Source organism: Myotis daubentonii, chromosome 13, assembly GCF_963259705.1.
Source record: "Myotis daubentonii chromosome 13, mMyoDau2.1, whole genome shotgun sequence".
Taxonomy (NCBI): Eukaryota; Metazoa; Chordata; class Mammalia; order Chiroptera; family Vespertilionidae; genus Myotis; species Myotis daubentonii.
Genome location: NC_081852.1, coordinates 21,055,601 through 21,075,371, shown reverse-complemented (window position 1 = coordinate 21,075,371; position 19,771 = coordinate 21,055,601). Strand labels below are relative to the sequence as shown.

Sequence of the window (19,771 nt, the reverse complement as noted above, 5' to 3'; positions counted from 1 at the left end):
TTTTACATTTTTCAAAAATTGGGTGGGGTGGGCGCCGCAAGCGGAAGAACTAGGACAGAAGCAGTACGTGGCCCACAGGACTCAATTATATCCTACCTGGACCCAGATCATTCCTTGTTTCCTCGTTAGACACCCCCCCCACCCCCCCCATCTCCTCCCAGGTCACAGCTTTAAGCAACTGATCACGTGGCCACAACTCAGTCACACACACTGAGGGTCCCACCACTCAGTCACACACACTGAGGGTCCCACCACTCAGTCACACACACTGAGGGTCCCACCACTCAGTCACACACACGTGTGGCGTTTACCTCAGTGGCATTCTCTTTCAACATTTTGTCAGCTGCGGTGATGACATCTTTGCACACGTCACAAGGAAGGGATTTCTAAGAGGAAAGAACACGAGGGAGAGATCTGTATTTGTAGGACGTAACTCGCACCACACACAGCTGAAAACCCCAGGGACGTGACCATGGCCACATCTGACACAGGCACAGCCTGGTTCCCAACCTAAACAGGAAGCACTCGGACGCCAGGGAGGGAGGATTAGGTGTGGCTGACCACAGTACTGCTTCTACCAGGCAGACACCCTTTTCTCGCACCCTCTACCCCTCAGCACCTTACTCAGTACGCACAGTACAAGCCAAATTTCCTCTTACTGCTCACAACAGCTCTGTGAGGAAACAGGCGCAGAAAGGTGAAAATCAGAGCAGCAGGAACCAGAGAAAATCAGGAAGGCAAAGCGACATCACGGGCCAGTACCAGCACCAGAGTTACAGGGGCGGGCAGCGAAGCAAGCCCCAGCCAGACACTGTGCATCTGCGCACCCACCCTGGCGCTGCTACCTGCACTCCGTCTGCCTTCGTCTGCCTTGTCAGTGCTGCGTTTGCATGGAAACAAACTTTTTTCCAGAGCTTAGGGACAGGACAAGTCTTCTGACAAGCCTAGGCACCCAGGGCCTGCATGGCCCAGGACTCTGGGAAATCTGGCTGGTTCTCAAAGTTCTTGGGGAGCTCCCTATTTGATATCAACTACACTGAGTGGCCAGATTATTATGACCACCCCATCAGTACTTCGTTGGGCCACCTTTTGCCTTTAATACTGTGGCGATTCTTGGCATTGACTCCTCGAGATGTGGAAAGGTGATGCGAGGAATCTGACACCATGCCTGATGAATAGCACTGTCCAGTTCTGTGAGATTTGATGGTTGTGGAACCAGCTGCCTGATGGCTCTTTTAACTTCATCCCACAAACGCTCAATTGGATTGAGATTGGTGATTGTGGGGGCCACCTAAGCAAGGTAAAGTCTCCCTCATGTTCTTGAAAGCACTCCTGCACAATAGGAGCACCGTGGCATGGCGCACTGTCTTGTTGGAAGAAGCCATCTCCACTGGGATACGCCATCAACAGGATAGGATGAACTTGATCAGCAACAATACTTAGGTATGTTGTGCCATTCAGACGTTTATAATGATCTGGCCCTCTAGCAACTTCAGCGCGAAATTATAGCTAATTTGCCTACAAACGTCAGGTGGTCATAATAATCTGGCCACTCAGTGTATTTTCAACCCAGGAAGAAGGAACTGACGTGTCTGGGTGAGACTGGGGAATACCTGTGAACTTAGCTGCATTCAGAGAAACCAACTGGAACCTTTGGACCTAGCCAGGCTAATCATGTGCATGGGGCCAGGCATCGTTCACGACACTGTCCATCAAGAGAGAAGGATCTAAAGTCCTCGCCTGACACAATTAAACTTGGAAAGTGAAAGCAGTATTAAAAACAAGATCAGAAGCAAATTAGAGACCAAATCTGAAAGTAGCTGGCCACGAGGGCAGTTTTCCAGTGAATTCAGAAAATATTTCGTCAAGAGCGGTGTTAAATATTTTTCTCCGAGTTCTACGGGCCACTGACGAGTTTTAGAACTTGAACTCCACTCAGTCAAACCTGGCCTGCACCACAAGGTACATCCCAGAGAGAGCCAAGAGCACCTGCAAAGCTTGGTGCCTCCCTGGAAGGGTTGGGTCACGTGAAGAACACACTGGAGGTTTGTCATCTGAGAGTATTCCCCCATGTGTGCTAAGAGCCCACATGACTATGCTATATTTAACATCGTTTGGATGAAAAAAGGTGGTTTGATTATAGCTGGAAATAAAATCTTAAATATCTACTAAAGTTCTAGGGTCTGAACCAGTGGCCCAAACAGAAAGCTATGACCGGCAGAGAAAGAAAACATCAAAAAGGTCTGAAAAGCTTATGAGCATCTCGATTCTGAGTGAGTGACCAAGAAGGAAAGCCATCCTCGTGTGCCCAGTTCTGGAAATGGGGGCTGTGAACCTGCTGGTCCCTATCTGGGTGATGAGGTGGGTCCTGCACCGAGGCCTAGAGGGCAGCAAGGAACACAGAGCATGGGCATGGGAGGACCTCGTCCACCTCCATCACCAAGGGACTGGGTGACCTGGGGGGAAGGAAATCTGAACCTCTCCAGCCTCCACTCCCTCTGTGACAACGGTACACCCACCTACAGGTCCTGCCTCCCTCGCAGGGTCACCGTGAGAGGCACACAAAATGAGGCAAGAGAAAGTGCTTTGCAAATGGCAGTGGTTACAGACGCCACAAAGGGATGCAGCACATCATTAAGGGCGCTCACCACTGTCGGCTTGTTCCAGACGGTCTGCAGGCAGTGCTTCACGGCCCCGCAGTCGGCTGCCGTCTTCACGTTCTGGCACCACACTGCTGAGCCTCTGGTGCATTCTTTCAGGCCCAGGACAGGGCTGGCTGCAGCTGAAAGGAAAACCATTAAAAAATAAGCAAATAAATAAATAAAAGGAAAACCATGGTGAGGAGGTGGCTCGTTGCCCACACAGGTCCACCGCACTGGCTAACCCAGGGTTAAGGGTTAGCTAGTCCTGGCATTTAGCTGGACGCCAGCTTGGCCACTCGGCCAGCTACACGAAACGCCAACCAGAGGTCCCACACCCAGACACGGAGTTGTGCTGTCATATAAGTCACAGGCTGGAAGGGACTAATATATCTGGTTCATTTTTTTCCTCTCAAACTATTTTTAAGCCATAACTAGGGAGTATCAGACCTTTTAGTCTTTATAACCTTTTTTTTTTAATATATTTTATTAATTTTTTACAGAGAGGAAGGGAGAGAGATAGAGTTAGAAACATCGATGAGAGAGAAACATCGATCAGCTGCCTCCTGCACATCTCCCACTGGGGGTGTGCCCGCAACCCAGGTACACGCCCTTGACCGGAATCGAACCTGGGACCCTTCAGTCCGCAGGCCGACGCTCCATCCACTGAGCCAAACCGGTTTCGGCTAGTCTTTATAACCTTAAATAAACATTTCATGATGCAATGAAAGAAATCACGAGACATGTAAATACAGATTTTTAACTTCTGTAGAATGAAAATCAGCCAAAGTGTTTGTTTTTAATCTATAGGGAAAAACACCAAGATTCAGATCCTTATTGCACAGAAAAATGATTCTTAATGTTCCAATAGAAAAAGCTCTTCACAAACCTAATTGCATGAGTTTTTGCTTTTGCACATAAACAAGTTTACTGGCAAAAAAGCAAGACCACATATCAAAGTGAACGTGTCCACTCAGAGCCAGGTGCACGGCGTTTCCTCTACTGCGATAATGAGAAAAGGACTTGGGCAGGAGTCGCATGCACAGAAATGGGATTAGGAAACAAAGGTTGGACATCACTAGAGAAATGCAGATTAAAGGTGCCATATTTTTGCATTCTTATAACACTGACAGCAATGTAACGGGTTTTGTTTGTTTTCATTATTGATTTGGGAGAGATAGAGAAGGAGAGAGAGGAGGAGGGAGGAAGGGAAACAGAAACACTGATTTGTTGTCTCACTTATTTATGCATTCACTGGCTGTACCCTGACTGGGATCGAACCTGCAACCTTGGTGTATTAAGACAATGCTTTAACCAACTGAACTACCTGGTCAGGGCCTAGTATTTCTTACTATACTAATATATTTCTTTTTTTTTTTTAATATATTTTATTGATTTTTTACAGACAGGAAGGGAGAGAGATAGTTAGAAACATCGATGAGAGAGAAACATCGATCAGCTGCCTCCTGCACATCTCCTACTGGGGATATGCCCGCAACCCAGGTACATGCCCTTGACCAGAATCGAACCTGGGACCTTTCAGTCCGCAGGCCGACGCTCTATCCACTGAGCCAAACCGGTTTCGGCTATACTAATATATTTCAAGAAAGGAAAAAAATAACCCTCTTTGAAGGTGGGGGAGGGTGGGAGGGAGGTTATCAACCAAGGACCCAGTGTGCATGTATGCATAACCCATGGACACAGACAATGGGGCGGCGAGGGCCTGGGGCTGGAGGGGATCAATGGGGGAATAAAGGGAACATATGTAATACTTTCAACAATGAAGAATTATTTTTTTTTAAATTGTCCCAGGGAAGAAAAACAAAAAAGTCCCTCTTCAAAAAGTAATCCACTTCTGCTGGGTACAGGGGGACAAAGGATGTAAAAATGGGAGACATCTGTAATACTGTCAATGAAAACTAATTTTTTTTAAAGTAATCCACTTCTAGCCCTAGGTGGTTTTGCTCAGTGGATAGAGCATAGGCTGTAGAATGAAGGGTCCTGGGTTCGATTCCGGTCAAGAGCATATGCCCAGGTGCGGGCTCGATCCCCAGTGTGGGGCATGCAGGAGATAGCTGATCAATGATTCTCTCTCATCATTGATGTTTCTCTCTCCTCTCCTTCTCTGAAATCAATAAAAATATATTTTAAAAAATAAAAGTAATCCACGTCTAGGTATACATGCAATTCAATAGGTACAATATGATATGCATAAATATAATTATTTAGTTTAATTTACAATACTAAAAAACATAGATGCAACTTAGACAAAAATAGAAAAACTAATGACATTCTTATTAAAATATTAAGTAGCTGTTAAATATAAAGATAATGTATAATAGAAAAATTCAAGAATATGATGTTATATGAATTATACAAAAATCAGAAAAGAATAACAAAGCAGGGTAGTTAGCTGAATTATTAAACTCCCAATGTTATGTTATGTAGTATAATTTTCAAAAAAATATTTTATAAACTACCTTAAGAGTTCCTATTGTTAAGAGGTCTATGGTATCCTTGATTATGAAACTGAAAATGGGAAAACCTTACTAGGAAACAACAGGTTACATCAGCTACATGGAGAGGGACCATTGTACAGGGGCAAACTCCAGCAGACAGCACCGTGGTTTCCTACTGTCAGAGAAGACAACTATAGCCACCTAAAAAATAGATTTATCGCCTCAGGAGTCACGCACAGGTTGCACGCCGAGAGGGCACGGGGATTCTAGACACACAGGTGCGCGCACACAGTACACAACACAGGTAGGTCAGCAGGTGCTCTCCCTTCAGGAGAGGGAGGGAAAGGACTGAAATGCTACTATTACTAGCTGTTCAACCAGAGCTGGTTCCACAAACCACTCACACACAGACTGTCACGGGTCCCGCATAAAGCTCAAGCCAAGTTATCTGCATTCACCCTTTCAGAGACCAGCAAATGCATTATTCATGTGCTGCCCGGGTTACAGCCCTCCCTGCTCCTTGGGAGGCAAAATCACCACCACAACCAATTCACACACTCAACTAGCCACATTCCAAAAGCTGGTGGTTTGAAATTTGGTTTCCATGGGAAAACACGTGCCAGATCCAAGCAGTACTAAGCTCCTAGGAAAGCTGAGTGAGCCAGTGATGCAGAGGTGGACAGCAGATGTGACTTCCTAAGACGACCCAATGCACAGACACACACAGAGATAACTGCGTGTCCTCAGGATCGGTAATGCGAGGCTGAAACACAAGCCTGGTGACACCAGTGAGCTACCTCAGGTGCTCATTTTGGGAGCCGATCTGAGGGAAGCAAATAGCATATCAGAATATGGGGGGACGCATCCCCAGGAAATTTATTTTTAATATATTTTTATAGAAAGGGAGAGGGAGAAATAGAAATATCAATGATGAGAGAGAATCACTGATCAGCTGCCTCCTGCCTCCTGCCCCCCACTGGGGATCAAGCCTACAACCCAGGCATGTGCCCTGACCGGGAATCGAACTGTGATCTACTGATTCATAGGGTGACACTAAACCACTGAGCCACACTGGCCGGGTCCCAGAAAATTTATTTATACACAGAATCCTCACCAATTCAGGGGGCTCTCAGGCACCACAACCCCAGCTGTGCACTGGAAGCTCTGGAGACAAGCATGGTGTTCTCCACTGAAGTGGGAAAGCAACTGGGATGAAGTGGATTACCAACTGCACTCACTGGGCCAAGTTCAGACCTTCCGGGCGGGACACTTAATTAAACAGATGTGCGCTCTTTGACCCCGCAGTGGGAAGGACAAACCCTAAAGCAAAACAGACAAGCAGGGGGCCGCATACACAAAGCAGCAAAGACATTACCTGCCTAGGGAGCTAGAGGTGGCTTCTTTGAACTAAGTTTGAAATGGCACCTAAAAGATGGAGACATCAAAGACTGGCTAAGTGGAGAGGGCACAGGGGAAACTGCTGAGCATTCCCAGGCAGAGCAGTTCTCCTTGTCAAAGGGGGAGAATTCTCCTGTGTCTTTTCAAGAGTGGGGCAAAGGGAAGTGGCAGGGCCAGGCTGCAAAGACAGACCTCGGGCACATGGGAAAGACATCATCTGGCACACTAAGCACCGAGCGATGAGTCCATCCTGTGGGAAATGACTTCAGTGTGTGTCTCCACAGGCGGGCATGATGGGGCATGATCGGGCAGAAGACTGAAAAGAGATCGGAGATTCCGCTGAGGGGGCTCCTAACTACAATGAGAGGTCATTCCAAAATGTCCAAGCCAGAATGGTGGCCGCAAGGGCTGACAGGCTAACAAAAATATTCCAAAATACAAAAGCCAGGAAAATGAAACTCACAGGTTTCAACTGAAACATGAAGTCTCTTAGGCCAGTGGTTTTCAACTGGTGTGCCACAACAAGTTTTAAAACATGCAACGCCTCACCATTCAGCCAGGGGCACTGACCTCTTTTCCCTTAGTTTGTCAAATTAACAAGTGACAACAGCCAACACAACAATAGCCTTCCATGTGAATGCCCTGTCCTGAACCATAAATGTAAATAGACTTGCATCTTATTTGTCATGTCACGTAATAAGGATGGATCTGATTGGTTAATTCTTGGTACCAGAAATCCTTATGTACAACCATGAGTTCCTAATTTTTTTAAAAGTCACTTTGAAGCAAAAAGAGTAGCTAATTACTATTCAATTTTTTTTGTAAATCAATCAAAATTAAACTTTTTTTTGTTAGATTGGCAAAAGTATATTTTTTGGTGTGCCACAGCATTTTAGTAATTAGCTTGTGTGTGCCATGAGATGAAAAAGGTTGAAAACTGCTGTCTTAGGCTTAGCAAGAACCAAAAAACAAGGATGGAGGTGGTCAGAAGCTGCGCTGCCCAAGCCAACGTGCGTGGAGGGCAGGGCACAGGCCACGGGAAAGGCAGAACACAGCTGCGTGCTTTGCTTCCGTGAAATGGCGGCAAGTACAGCGGTCAGGAAGGTGAAGGCACATGACACCACTCCTGAGCTCCTTGAAAGACTGGAAGTGTTTAGCTGGGAGAATGTTCTGGAGGTACACAGTCACTTTCAAAGGTGTAGACACCTACTTACCACATGAGAGCAGATCTGTTCTGTGTGGTCTCAGACCCCAGACCTCAGAGCAATGAGCAATGAGCAGAGGTTAGGGAAGCAGACCACAGTGTAAGGTAAGGAACACACTTAACATCCTCAGGAATATAAAAAGGGAATGGCTTCCCCCATTAAGTGATGAGCTCTCCAACAGCACAAGCAACCAAGCAAAACAAAATGCCCAACCCATGAGGAATTAATTCTGTGTAAGAGGGATCCTGAGTGGCGAGCGAGGCCAGAAGACCTCACAGGGGCTACAAGTCTTAATTCTTAAATAGCGAGGCAAAGGACATTTCCAGGATGAACACATACCAAATATATAAAAACTACCTAACCCACGTTCTGCGGAGTAATTTCTCGAAACGCTGCCAGCTGAAGTTTCATCTCTTTCTCCCCCTCCCACATTCTGCCCCCAGATACCAACTTCCTTCTCTGAGGTAAGATGCTGAACTCTAAGAAAGTTATTAGAATGTCTGCCTGGCCCCTGGGGGCTTCTGATTAAATGTGTCCTGTTACGACATGCACATACTCAGTGAATCAAGCACTCTGCTTCTCAGTTGAAAGGCCTGGCACCCGGGCCCTCAGTGGCAAAACTCTGACAGGCTGAGATGAGAGAACGTAGCATTTCAGAGATCTGAAACCCTACAGCAAGTTTCGGGCTATTAAGATGGGCTTTTAAAAGACTTCACTTGTATTTCCCTGGGGAAGGGGTGGGTGCTCTGTTCCCTTTTTACTCTCCAGGCCTAGAAGAAAATGAACCATTCATTCCACAGGCAGGTCACTTATCCAACACAGATTACAATGGAATTTTCCTGTATCGAGACGGCTGCCACAGTGGGCTAGCCACGCAGCCCGGGGGGAGGGCGAGTTCAGCAGGGCCGAGTGTTTTAGGTGCTCCTATGATGACTTCTTGTGAAAAGGAACTAAGCCTGGAGTCTAGAGTGAGACTCGTCAGGCGATTTACCCGCCTTCTTGATTAAATGTGGCATACTGAAAAGGAAAAGGATCTGGCTCCAAGTCCTGCCCAAATGACCCCAAGCAATTCACTGCCCTTCTGAGCTTGTTTTTCTTCTGTGAAATGAAGATAAAGCCACTGGTGTCAGTGAACTGTGAGAATCAAGATAAAATTACGCACTTTCAAGCACCAGAATACTATCCCTCCCCACTATTAGGCCCTGACCATCATCTCTCTGGTATTTTAAAATGCCACGATCATTATAATCATCACTGTCATCATCTGTGGTAGCAACAGGCCCTTTCTCTGACCCATTACCTTGCCCAGAATAGGTGCGCCACAGTCAGCTGAATCAGGGCTGCTCTACTTGTTTACACTTAATCAGGAATTAAGTGGCAGCTCAAGGACCCGGAGCGCTGCACTGTATCCCAGCAACCTCCAAAGTGGTTGGCACTAAATTCAAGACCCGGAGCCACAGTGTACCGAGGTGCTGTGTACCTAGGTGCTTCACAAGAAGTCCTGCATGAGCAAGAATGAGAGGTGCCAGCAAGCACCCACAGAACCACAGGTGAAATGCTTTCAGTAGGCCATGAAACTGGAGCTACAGGCTGATTTTCCTCTGATCCCAAGAAAGTTGCCGTAGTTCACATTATTTTTGGAACCACCTTAGAAGCCGCTCCTCTACTAGAAACGTGAGGAGGCAACATGGCAACAAGATGGCTGCCTGAGTGTGGGGGGCAGGCAGACCTGAGTGAACCCCCTGCTCTGCTGGCCTCTAAAGCCAAGACCCGGACAACTTACTTGCACCACAATTACCTGCAAACTGTGGAAACTAGGAGTGCCCTTTCTCAGGAATTCTGTGAAGATTAATGAGAAAGCACGAGACTGCCAGTCGCTACGAAGCTGAAGGACTTGTACAGAATTGCTGCGGTGAGCTTGCGGGGAAGGGCGACCAAGGAGAGGCATTCACATTCATTTTTGTTCTGTGGCATAATTCAATTCGAGTCAGAAAAACAGTTAAACTTTGCAATCTGTTTCAGGGGAACAGTTATTGCCCAATGTGGCAGAGACAACAAGGTGCTCCCTGTATCTATTCTTCAGTCCTGTCAGCTACACACACAGCTGCCACGATTAAAAACTACACTTCCCAGTCTCCTTCACAGCACGCTCGGCCATGAAGCCACATGCTGCTGATGGGATGTTAGCAGAGGTTACCACCCCTTTAAAGACAAGTGTGATGGCTGGACCCTTAGCAAGCATGATGGACCATGAGACCTCAGGATGCAGAGCATGGAACTAGAAGAGGCTCCGAGTTCTGGGTGTAGAACCACCAGCCTCGTGCTGGACTGCCAGCTCCTAAACCCTATGACACATAGGAGCAGTTCTATCGTATTTAAGCCACTACTATTCTAAGTCTCTGTTGTCTGCAGGCAAACCTAAGCCTAACTAAATACCAGCTTGATCATCTACCTCATTCACCAGAAGAGTCTCCAAATGATAAGTCTTTACTAAGACTTGCCTCCAATGAGGCCATTTAAAAGCCTGTGTATATAATGTAATTACTAAAGATTTTGAAAAGCAACCTCACAGTGAAGAAGACCTTTCCTAGAAGGTATATCTTATGCGCTATTTCCTAAGTCAGTCAGTCTTATTTTAGCTATACAACATGTTTTTCCTTTTACATATTTTAGGTAACACATACTAGATGCTGTTCAAGTCCAGCTACCAATGAAATAACGGAAAATGCATGCAGCCTCCCAGCACCAAGGAGCTGAGCAAATATTCCAAAGGCAGTGGATCTGCCCTCTAAGTAATGTATCACCATGGCAACAGGCACGTTGCTAGGAAACCAAGAGAGGCTAACCCCAGGAGGGACAGCAACTACCTCAGGTCCCCTGCAGTCAGACATTTCAGATCCCCTAAGAGCAAGAGATAAAGCAACATCGGCTACCTGATCAGAGCTGGTGTCACAAATACCTTCTACAGCAAAGGTGGTTTTAGAAAACATTCTGCAGAGGAGAACAGAAACACTGCCCATTTAATCATTCAGAATAGCACCCCTGCAGAGGCAGCCGCCTTGAACTGGAGAAAGTAAGGTCCAAACAGTCCTCTTATCACAAGAGAAACCCATGGCAATAGAGCCCTCGCTCAGCTAGGCTGCCGTCCCATCACCTCTGGCCCAGATAAGCTATTATTTCTGTTACTGAAGACAAAGGTTCTTTCTTCCCTGCTTCTCCTCACCCACTACCGCCTTGTTCTTTTTAATTTTCCCCACAAGCCAGATCATTTTAAGACAAGAAATCTACGTGGGGAAGGATACGGAGTCCTCAGGCAAATTACCTTGTGCAATAACTGAGACACTGAGGGATAAGAATGTAATCTTCTTATACTGTACAAGAGTCATATCATGTGGCATAATTAATTTGGGAAAGAGAAAATCCTATTTGTTCATTCAAGAGTACTCCAGTCCAATATAAACTCCTGCAAGCCGAGCTCTTCTTCCAAAGTGTCATCCTACCAGGTGATGAACAGAGGTGAACTTAAGTCACCTTAGATAAGATGCCACAAGTGGACCATGAAGTGGCCCCTGGCAGTACTCACCAGGGTCAAGTGCACAGGTACAGGCAGGGGTCGAAGGTTCTAGACCAGGGGTGGGCAAACTTTTTGACTCGAGGGCCACAATGGGCTCTTAAACTGGACCGGAGGGCCGGAACAAAAGCATGGATGGAGTGTTTGTGTGAACTAATATAAATTCAAAGTAAACATCATTACATAAAAGGGTACGGTCTTTTTTTTCAATAGTTTTATTCATTTCAAACGGGCCGGATCTGGCGCGGGCCGTAGTTTGCCCACGGCTGTTCTAGAGTCTAGAGCCAGCCCAGGTGCTGCTCGGGAGTTCATGCAGTGAGCCCGAAACTGGCACAGGCCCTACCCCATCCCTGCCAAATGGCTGGGTGGCCTCAACACTTGTAGAAGAACACCCTGAACGATTTCATGCAAACCCCACTAAGGAAATTCAGTTACAGGCTTGCCCCACGTGACTGTTATGAATTAAAAGTTTCAGATACATGTGTGTCTACTATACATGTCACTTTTGACTGACATTCTGATGCAGTTGCTCTGGATTATATCAATGTTAAGTAAAAAAAAAAAAAAAAGGCACTTAGAACAATGCTGAATACACAATTAACTCAGTGTTAGGTATTACAATGCCTGTAGTTCCCACAGACCAGCTACACCAGTGGCTCTAAGTGTGGTGCAGAGAACCCTGAGTGTCCCAGAGATCCTGCCAGGGGGTCCATGAGGTGAGAATTCTCATACCACTGAGAAGTTGCCCTTTTCCCTCGTTCACTCACAAATGAGGCATATGACAGTGACACTGCAACAGACTGAGAATCCAGCCAGGTGTTATCAAGATTGCAAAACTGTGAAGCAAGCCAATCTTCTCCCTAAATGTTTGTGTCTTAGGAAAACTTATTTCATAAAAATCACATTAAATGTAATGGGTTCATCATTATTTCTAAAGGGTTTTATAAAATTTTGTCAGCTTAATCTATAAGATGGTAAACATCGATAGATACAGACCCACAAACAAAAGGTCTCTGAGGTCCCTCAGCAACTTAGGAGTATCTAAGGCTCCTGAAAACGAAACAGGTGAGAACCACTGAGTTAACATTCATAAACAACCAACTTCTGGAACAAAATGAAGGGGAAATAGCTTCCTCAATTTACAGCCGGTTCCTCTTTCAGATTCATCTCAAATCAAAGCCACCAGGGGTATGTAAATCACGTCAGACTCCTGTGTCCCTACCACCCACTAAAGCCCCCTGCACAGTTTTGAGGGTCCTTCTAACCTGAACTATTGTAACCGTCAGAACTTCGCTTGAGCCCAAAGTCACCTCTGATCTGTCAACTCCTAAACACAATCTCTTAAAATTCATGTCAGTAAATAAAAGAAAATGCTTTACTTAATTGTGATAAAGGCTTACTTAGCATGCCATAACCGGTTTTGCTCAGTGGATAGAGCATCGGCCTGCGGACTGAAAGGTCCCAGGTTCGATTCCGGTCAAGGGCATGTACCTGGGTTGCAGGCACATCCCCAGTAGGAGGTGTGCAGGAGGTGGCTGATCGATGTTTCTCTCTCATCGATATTTCTAACTCTCTATCTCTCTCCCTTCCTCTCTGTAAAAAAACAATAAAATATGTATTAAAAAAAAAAAGGCTTAGCACTATTAACATTTAAGTGTCGTGCACACCAACCCACCAGCACTTCCTGAGTTGACGTCTACATGGCTACACCTCACACCACAGTCAGCAATGCTGAGCTCTCTGTGCTGAGCACGGCCGTACATGCTGCAGATACAGCAAGGGATCAAGACAGCAAATAAAGGTACCACAAAGCCAGGCAGACAGAGCAGGGGGGAGTCCGACTAGGCAACATCTGAGCAGAGACCTGAGAGGAGGGAGCACATCGCCTGGGTTATCTCAGATGGGTAGAGTACAGAATGCAACGGTTCTGAGCAACAATAAGGTGCCAGGGGGCTGGACGGCAGCCCTGACCTGACGGGAAGGAGAAGACAGCTTTGAGAGGCAGCCAAGGGCCAGATGTCATGTGACCTTGCAGGACAAACTTCAAGTTCTTAACAGGAAGCTACGTAGCTACACAGGAGAGCGTGCCATCACACTGCTGAAGGGTAAGTGACATCCGTAAGACTGGCCAAAAGAACTCTCTATAGCATTTCCTTCTATCTTATTTATGAAGTTTCAGCCTACAATGTAAATTATTTCTTTTCAAAAGCGGTTATCTATCCAAATATGGCCAGAACTCAATTTAAAATTTGGAAGTGCCATTAGAATTCATCTCACTTAGGGCTGGCTAATTGGCACATCTATACAATGAAATACTCTGCAGCTACATTTTAAACAGCTGGAGGTAGGAGATTAAGACGATATGTCACTAAGTGCAATGTGGTAATCTGGGTTGGACACTGCAATAGAAACATGCAATTAGTGAGAAAATTGATAAATTCCAAATAAAGCTTGCAGTCCCGGTAACATACTGTCCTGACAAGTGTACAGTGGTTCTGTAAGATGTGCACACTAGGGGAAGCTGGGTGAAGGGCACATAGGAACTCACTGTGCTATCTTGGTAACTTCTCAGTAAATCTCAAATTATTCCAAAATTGGAAGTTTTGTGTGTTTTTTAAAAGAGGTAGTAATAGGATCTATCTGGATTAGCGTGAAATGACCTCTAAGGATAAATAAAAGCAGAAATGCAAATGAAAACCACCATTTTACTCTTCAAATTGGCAAAATTTAAAGTTTGATGTCAAGTATTAATGATTCAAGTAAAAATGCATATTTTGTGGGAATATAAGTTGCCAAAGTCATTTTAGAGAGTAATTCAGCAATTTCTAGTTAAGGTGAAATATGTACAATCCACAGCTAAGCAATTCTGTTCCTAGGTATATCCTCCAAAGAGGATGAACCTCACTAGCCAAGAAAATACTAACATATACAATATTTGTAAATTTTTTCACATATTTGTAATATATTTTTATTTACTTCAGAGGAAGGGGAAGGAGATAGAAACATCAATGATGAGAGAGAATCACTGATTGGCTGCCTCCTGCACGCTCCACATTGGGGATTGAGCCTGCAACCTGGGCATGTGCCCTGACCGGGAATGGAGCCCTGACCTCCTGATTCATAGGTCTACGCTCAATCCCTGAGAGGGCAGGCTGAAAATGTTTTTAAATGATGAAGGTTACATTGTATCTATGAAAGTATAAGACCTGCAGGAGGCAGCCCATCAATGATTCTCTCTCATTACTGATGTTTCTACCTCTTTCTCCCTCTCCTTTCCTCTCTGAAATCAGTTAAAAGAAATAAAAAAAAGACCTGCAGGAGGATGATAAACATCAAGTCCAGCAGGGTGGTTATCTACGGAGGGAGGTGGGGCAGAGGGAGGGTGGTGGCTAAACAGACTTAGCCTAGGAATCACAATTAGTAACGAGAGGCCTAGAATCTGAGAATTCAGGTTACCAGGAACCAGCCCTGATCTGCTGGGCTGCTCTCCCACCTCCCTCCTAACTGCTGACTACCTACCCTGGTTTGTTTTCCTGGCCCAGTAATTATGTCCAGCATACATATTTATGCCAATTTAATTTTGTTTTATTAAACTTAAAACAATCTTTGAAATGCAAGACAGCAGGAGATACTACAAAATCAAGGGCAGAGAAGGGTCCCTGTGCGGGTGGGACAAGGACATGGACAAACACAATACTGTTTTTACTCCTGGGATAGCAGCACACCTTAGAGTATTCACTACCTAAGCCCTGTCATACAGTGATTTATTAAAGCCTCGCTGCAACCTATTAGACAGGAATGATTATTACAGGTAGGGAAGCAGTTTAAGTAGCCTGTCCCAGTACACAGCTGTCAGCAATGTGATAGTTTAACTTCTATTCCACAGTATCATCTCAGTCTCAGCATAACGAATTACAAATTCCACAAGAACCATGAAATTTGGAGAGATTATTTTTCAGTGCACAGGCCACTACACAAGGCATAATTCAGATTATTTTCTGGAACTTCATGAACAAAAAGTAAAGCAGTTAGTACTTCTGCAACAGTTAAATTCTTCACCCTAAACACTATATTTATCGTTTTTAATTTTTTTTTTAAGGCAAGGTAATTAGCATTCTCATCTGATTTAAAGAAAATCTAGCCCAGCCAGTGTGGCTCAGTGGTTGAGCATTGATCCATACACCAAGAAGTTGCTGGTTCAATTCCCCATCAGGGCACATGCCCAGGTTTCCCACTCGATCTCCAGTAGGGGGCGTGCAGGAGGCAGCCGATCAATGTCTCCCTCTCATCGATGTTTCTATCTCTCCCTCTCCCTTCCTCTCGCTCTAAAATCAATTTAAAAAAAGAAAAAGAAAATCGAGGCCTTCCTTTCTGGTGGCAGAGCCAAACAGAACCCAGAGAGCAAGGCTCAGAGCCTGACGTCTGTAATCTAGAACGCCCAAGGCAGAAGACTGCCTCCAAGAGCCATGGTCAGGAGAGGCTTGTTTTGGCCTGGAGAGCTTCCCTTGCCTTATTAGGTGGCTACCCCCACCACCCCTACCGCCCCCACCCCCCCCACTCCCCCCCCCCAACAACACCCTGTTCGCCCTTCCTCTTCCCCATTGTCAAGTTCCGGCCTGGCATTCCATAGTTTCGAATAGGAAGAAAATGGAGGAGCAAGTTCAAGTTCTCCTTTCCCTAATCTAGAAAAACCCAGATGACTCAATCCAATATACCCTTCAACTCTCACAGGAGGGACGGGACACAGCTTGTCAAATGTAATTCAAGCACTTACCAAATCCTTGCTTGGTTGATACAAATAAACCCTCATGAATTACATTTTCTGAGTAAAACTGATCACTGATTGAAAATTGATAAACAGGGTGTTTATCCAAAATTCCTGGCAGGTGAGAACTGGAATTCTGTGGATATTCAGCAGACCATGACATAAATTCATGTCTTGCATCATAAACAGCAGCAGCTATCAAATGACTATATGTAGGGTATCCCCCCAAAATGTACAAACATACTTTGAAATATAAAGGCAGTGTTTATTAACACTGCCTTTTCAAAACTGAGCTATCAGCTGTTAAAGTGTGTACACATTTTTTTGGACACCGTTTTTTTGTTCACAATACACCCAGCATCCCTACAGAGCCTCCCTGCCTGTGCTGGGCGAACACCATTCAGCTGGCTAGCCATCCGCAGGTGACAGTAGCAGGGCAGCTTGGCTTCGAGGGCACGTACCACACCATACCACATGCTTTTACACGTCACCTCATTAACACTTTTCCACTCGAGGAATCACCCAACAGTATGGCCTTACTGTAAGATTCCTTTATAAGAAGCTCAAAAAGAGCAGCTGAGGTTTTACATCTCCGGTGCTAACAGTTGTCTCCTTTGGGGCAAGTAAGCAGGGTAGTGCATGGAAAGTCCTAGGGCTTCCGGATGCTGCTCCCGCTCTATTCCTTGACCCTGGGTGCTGCCATGGTAGGTATGTTCACCCAGTGGTAATTCATCAAGTAATACACTTAAAATGTGTATGTGTCCTGAGGGCAAATGACAACCCAGTATGTTTGTAAAAAGTTAAGAGGTCAGTATTGACAGAAGGCTAGGAAAAGAGCAAGCAGCTGGAGGCCTGGGTTCTGATCCTGACTTCGGTGAGGGGCCTATGATTTGGGAGAGTTACTTCTGAGGCCTCAGTGTCTTCATTCCTTACAGATACTCCCCAATTCTCTCCGCATACCATCACTCCGCATACCATCACTTCCCTTTATTTTCCAGGTAGTGAAAAGGAGGGGCAACTAGAGGGGTGGAAAAGCAACCCAAAAGCAAACGTCCCCACCACGAGGACATTATCAAAACACAACCTATAAAGCTTCTCCAGATGCAGGATGACACTGTGCTCCATACAGCAGCGCCATGTTGGAACCGCAAGTTCTAAGCACCTCCGGGGAGCAGGTGGCGGCCGAAGCCACGATGCTCCTTCACTAACAGTATCAATATTTATTAAAACTTTAGAAATACATTTCCAGAAAAGTACAACCAGAGCTGTCAAGGCAAGTCAGTGTTTATTAAAATGCATCCATACACTGTCAGCATGACCTTGGCATGACCCTAGGGGCAGCATGGTTAGCGCAAGGCCATTACAGCACACTCCCATGTACCCAAGTGTGCTGGGAAGCAGGCATCCTGGCTTAGTTAATATTCTGGTTAACCATCTTCCCATATAAACCAGAGGAGAATTTTACATTTCCAAAGAATCAATTCAGATCCTTTTGGGCAATCTGAGTGATTCAGACCTCTTAAAGGTCTTGTGAGGAGTGACTCACTGCCTAAGAACAATTGTTTAATGGGGGGGTGGGGGGAGAGTGCTGGGGAGGGGGAATTTTTCAATCAGTATAGAAAATTTAGAGACTAGCATTTGTTTATTACACCAACCATTAAAATAACAAGCAGTATCAACCCCAGTGAGAAATAAATTTTCTTCAGGGACTATAAAACCAAAAACCTTTATAAGCAGTTCACCTTTCATCCTCTACAAGTAAAACAAGTTTAAGAGCTTGGTTCAAGGTTAAGTACACATTCTTGTGAGTTGCTGCAAGCGAACATGAGGAAAAACATCTTCAACCTACTTCATCTGTAAGTACTTTCTTAATTCTTTGGTTACTGTTTATTGAAACTTGGATGGCTACATGATACTTAAAATGGAGGCTAGACCCTAAATTACATAGTTAATAAAGAGAAATGTAGGCTGGTCCTAAAGATCAGGTTTATTTCCCTCAGTGGGCTATTATCTGAAAATACCCAAATGTGTTTGTAACTTCAAAGTCAATGTTATAAAAATTAAAATCTGGCTCCTTAACTATCCACTTATAAACTGAAATCTGGTTCTGTCACTATCGAACTACAGAAACTTGATTACGTAACCCAATCTCACTCCTTTCCCTTTACCGCGATGACTTAAACGGGGTTAAGAGGTGAGAGCAAGAATTAGGGGGAAGGGAAGGTCACGGTGACCTGGGGAGGGCACTAGGGTCCCTTCTAATTCCAGGAAGGCGGTGCAGCTGGTACCAGGCGCTGCCTGCGGAGCCTGTAATGACCGTAACCCCCAGCACCATTTCAGGGCAATAAGCAGGTGTACGAACACTCATGTGCTCAGCTTCTCCCATACTTACGTTTTCCCAAATGTAGGCCACTGCTAAAACCGGCCAATGGCTGTGCAAAGGCATTTTAAAGCACGTGAAATGAGGGCTCCGTTGCAAAATCATCCGGATCGTAAAAACCCCGTATCACCTTCAAGATGTAGGGTCAAGAATATACATATGTGTGTGTGTGTGTGTGTGTGTGTGTGTGTGTGTGTGCGCGCGCGCGCGCAAAGACAAACATCAACACAAGACGGTAGAGTGGGCTTCCATGCCTCCTGCAACTTCAATACTCTAAAACCGGGGCAGCTGTGGCCCAGGGCCGGTGTGTCCGACGGGAAGGGGCTCCATTCCACCTCAATCACGTGCGCCCAGCGCGAGCACAACACGGCTGCGGCCGCGGGAGGGCTCACCCCCATGGCTGGAAGGGCAGCCTGGGGGGAGGGCCGGGCCGCCCCCGCCGCCCCGGGCACCGACTGGAGCCCTGAAGGAGATGCCGCCCGCCTCACCCCCTCCTCCCGCCCCCAGGCCCTAAACGGCCGGCCCGGGGCTCCTTCGCCGCCGGCCTCCCAGCCAACTCCCGCAGCCCCTGGCCGCGCAGCAGGTACCGGCGCGGCGCACACGCCTGCGCAGTGCGCGTCCCTCGCCAAGCCCAGAGGGGACCCGAGAGGCCAGGCCCGCACAGCCGCTCCGGGGCGCGAGCCCACGTCCCGCTGGGGACACCCTCCCAGGAAGGGGGTCCCAGGACTTACCCGCGCCCAGGAGGCCGGCTAGAAGGAAGAGAGCGCACATGGCGACGCTGGAGTCCGCAGTCTGCAATGCAGGGCGTCAGCTGATCTCGGGGATATAAACCTGCCCAGCCCCGACGCCGCCTACCGCGCATGCGCCAGCTCCGCCCCGCCCCGCCGGCCGCCCAGCCCTCCCGCAGCCTGACTCAGCGCCTCGCAGGGCGCCTGCGCGAAGGGAAGGCGGGGAGGAGGGAGAAGACGGGAGGGGAAAGGGGTAGAAAAACGTGGTGGAAGAGAAGGGAGGGGTAGTCAGAATGAAAACTAATAACTGAATAAGTCAATGTGTGGGATTATATATATAATATATTTTTATTGATTTCAGAGAAGAAGGGAGCGGGGAGAGATAGAAACATCAATAATGAGAATCACTGGTGGGCTGCCTCCTGCACGCCCACACTGGGGATCTGAACCCGCAACCTGGGTGTACAACCTGACCTGGAATCCAACCATGACCTCCTGGTTCATAGGTTGACACGCAACCACTGAACCACGCTGGCTGGGCAATATATAAAATATATTTTAAACCTCACATTTTTTCTGTGTGTCACCATTTTTTATGACTCATACCATTTTTCAGATGATAATCT

At 46.4% G+C, this 19,771-nt stretch overlaps 1 protein-coding gene across 1 annotated transcript in view; it reads right to left on the bottom strand.

The window, feature by feature from the left end:
- The window catches only part of PSAP (prosaposin), a 33,295-nt gene extending 13,998 nt beyond the window's left edge, over nucleotides 1-19,297 (bottom strand). Inside the window, exons 1-3 of the mRNA XM_059662459.1 lie at nucleotides 19,149-19,297; nucleotides 2,649-2,782; nucleotides 312-386 (exon numbers count right to left, since the gene is read on the bottom strand). Of these exons, the coding sequence (XP_059518442.1) occupies nucleotides 312-386; nucleotides 2,649-2,782; nucleotides 19,149-19,188 (249 nt within the window). The 5' untranslated portion in view covers nucleotides 19,189-19,297. The remainder of the gene's footprint in view (nucleotides 1-311; nucleotides 387-2,648; nucleotides 2,783-19,148) is intronic.
- Nucleotides 19,298-19,771: the final 474 nt, after the last annotated feature.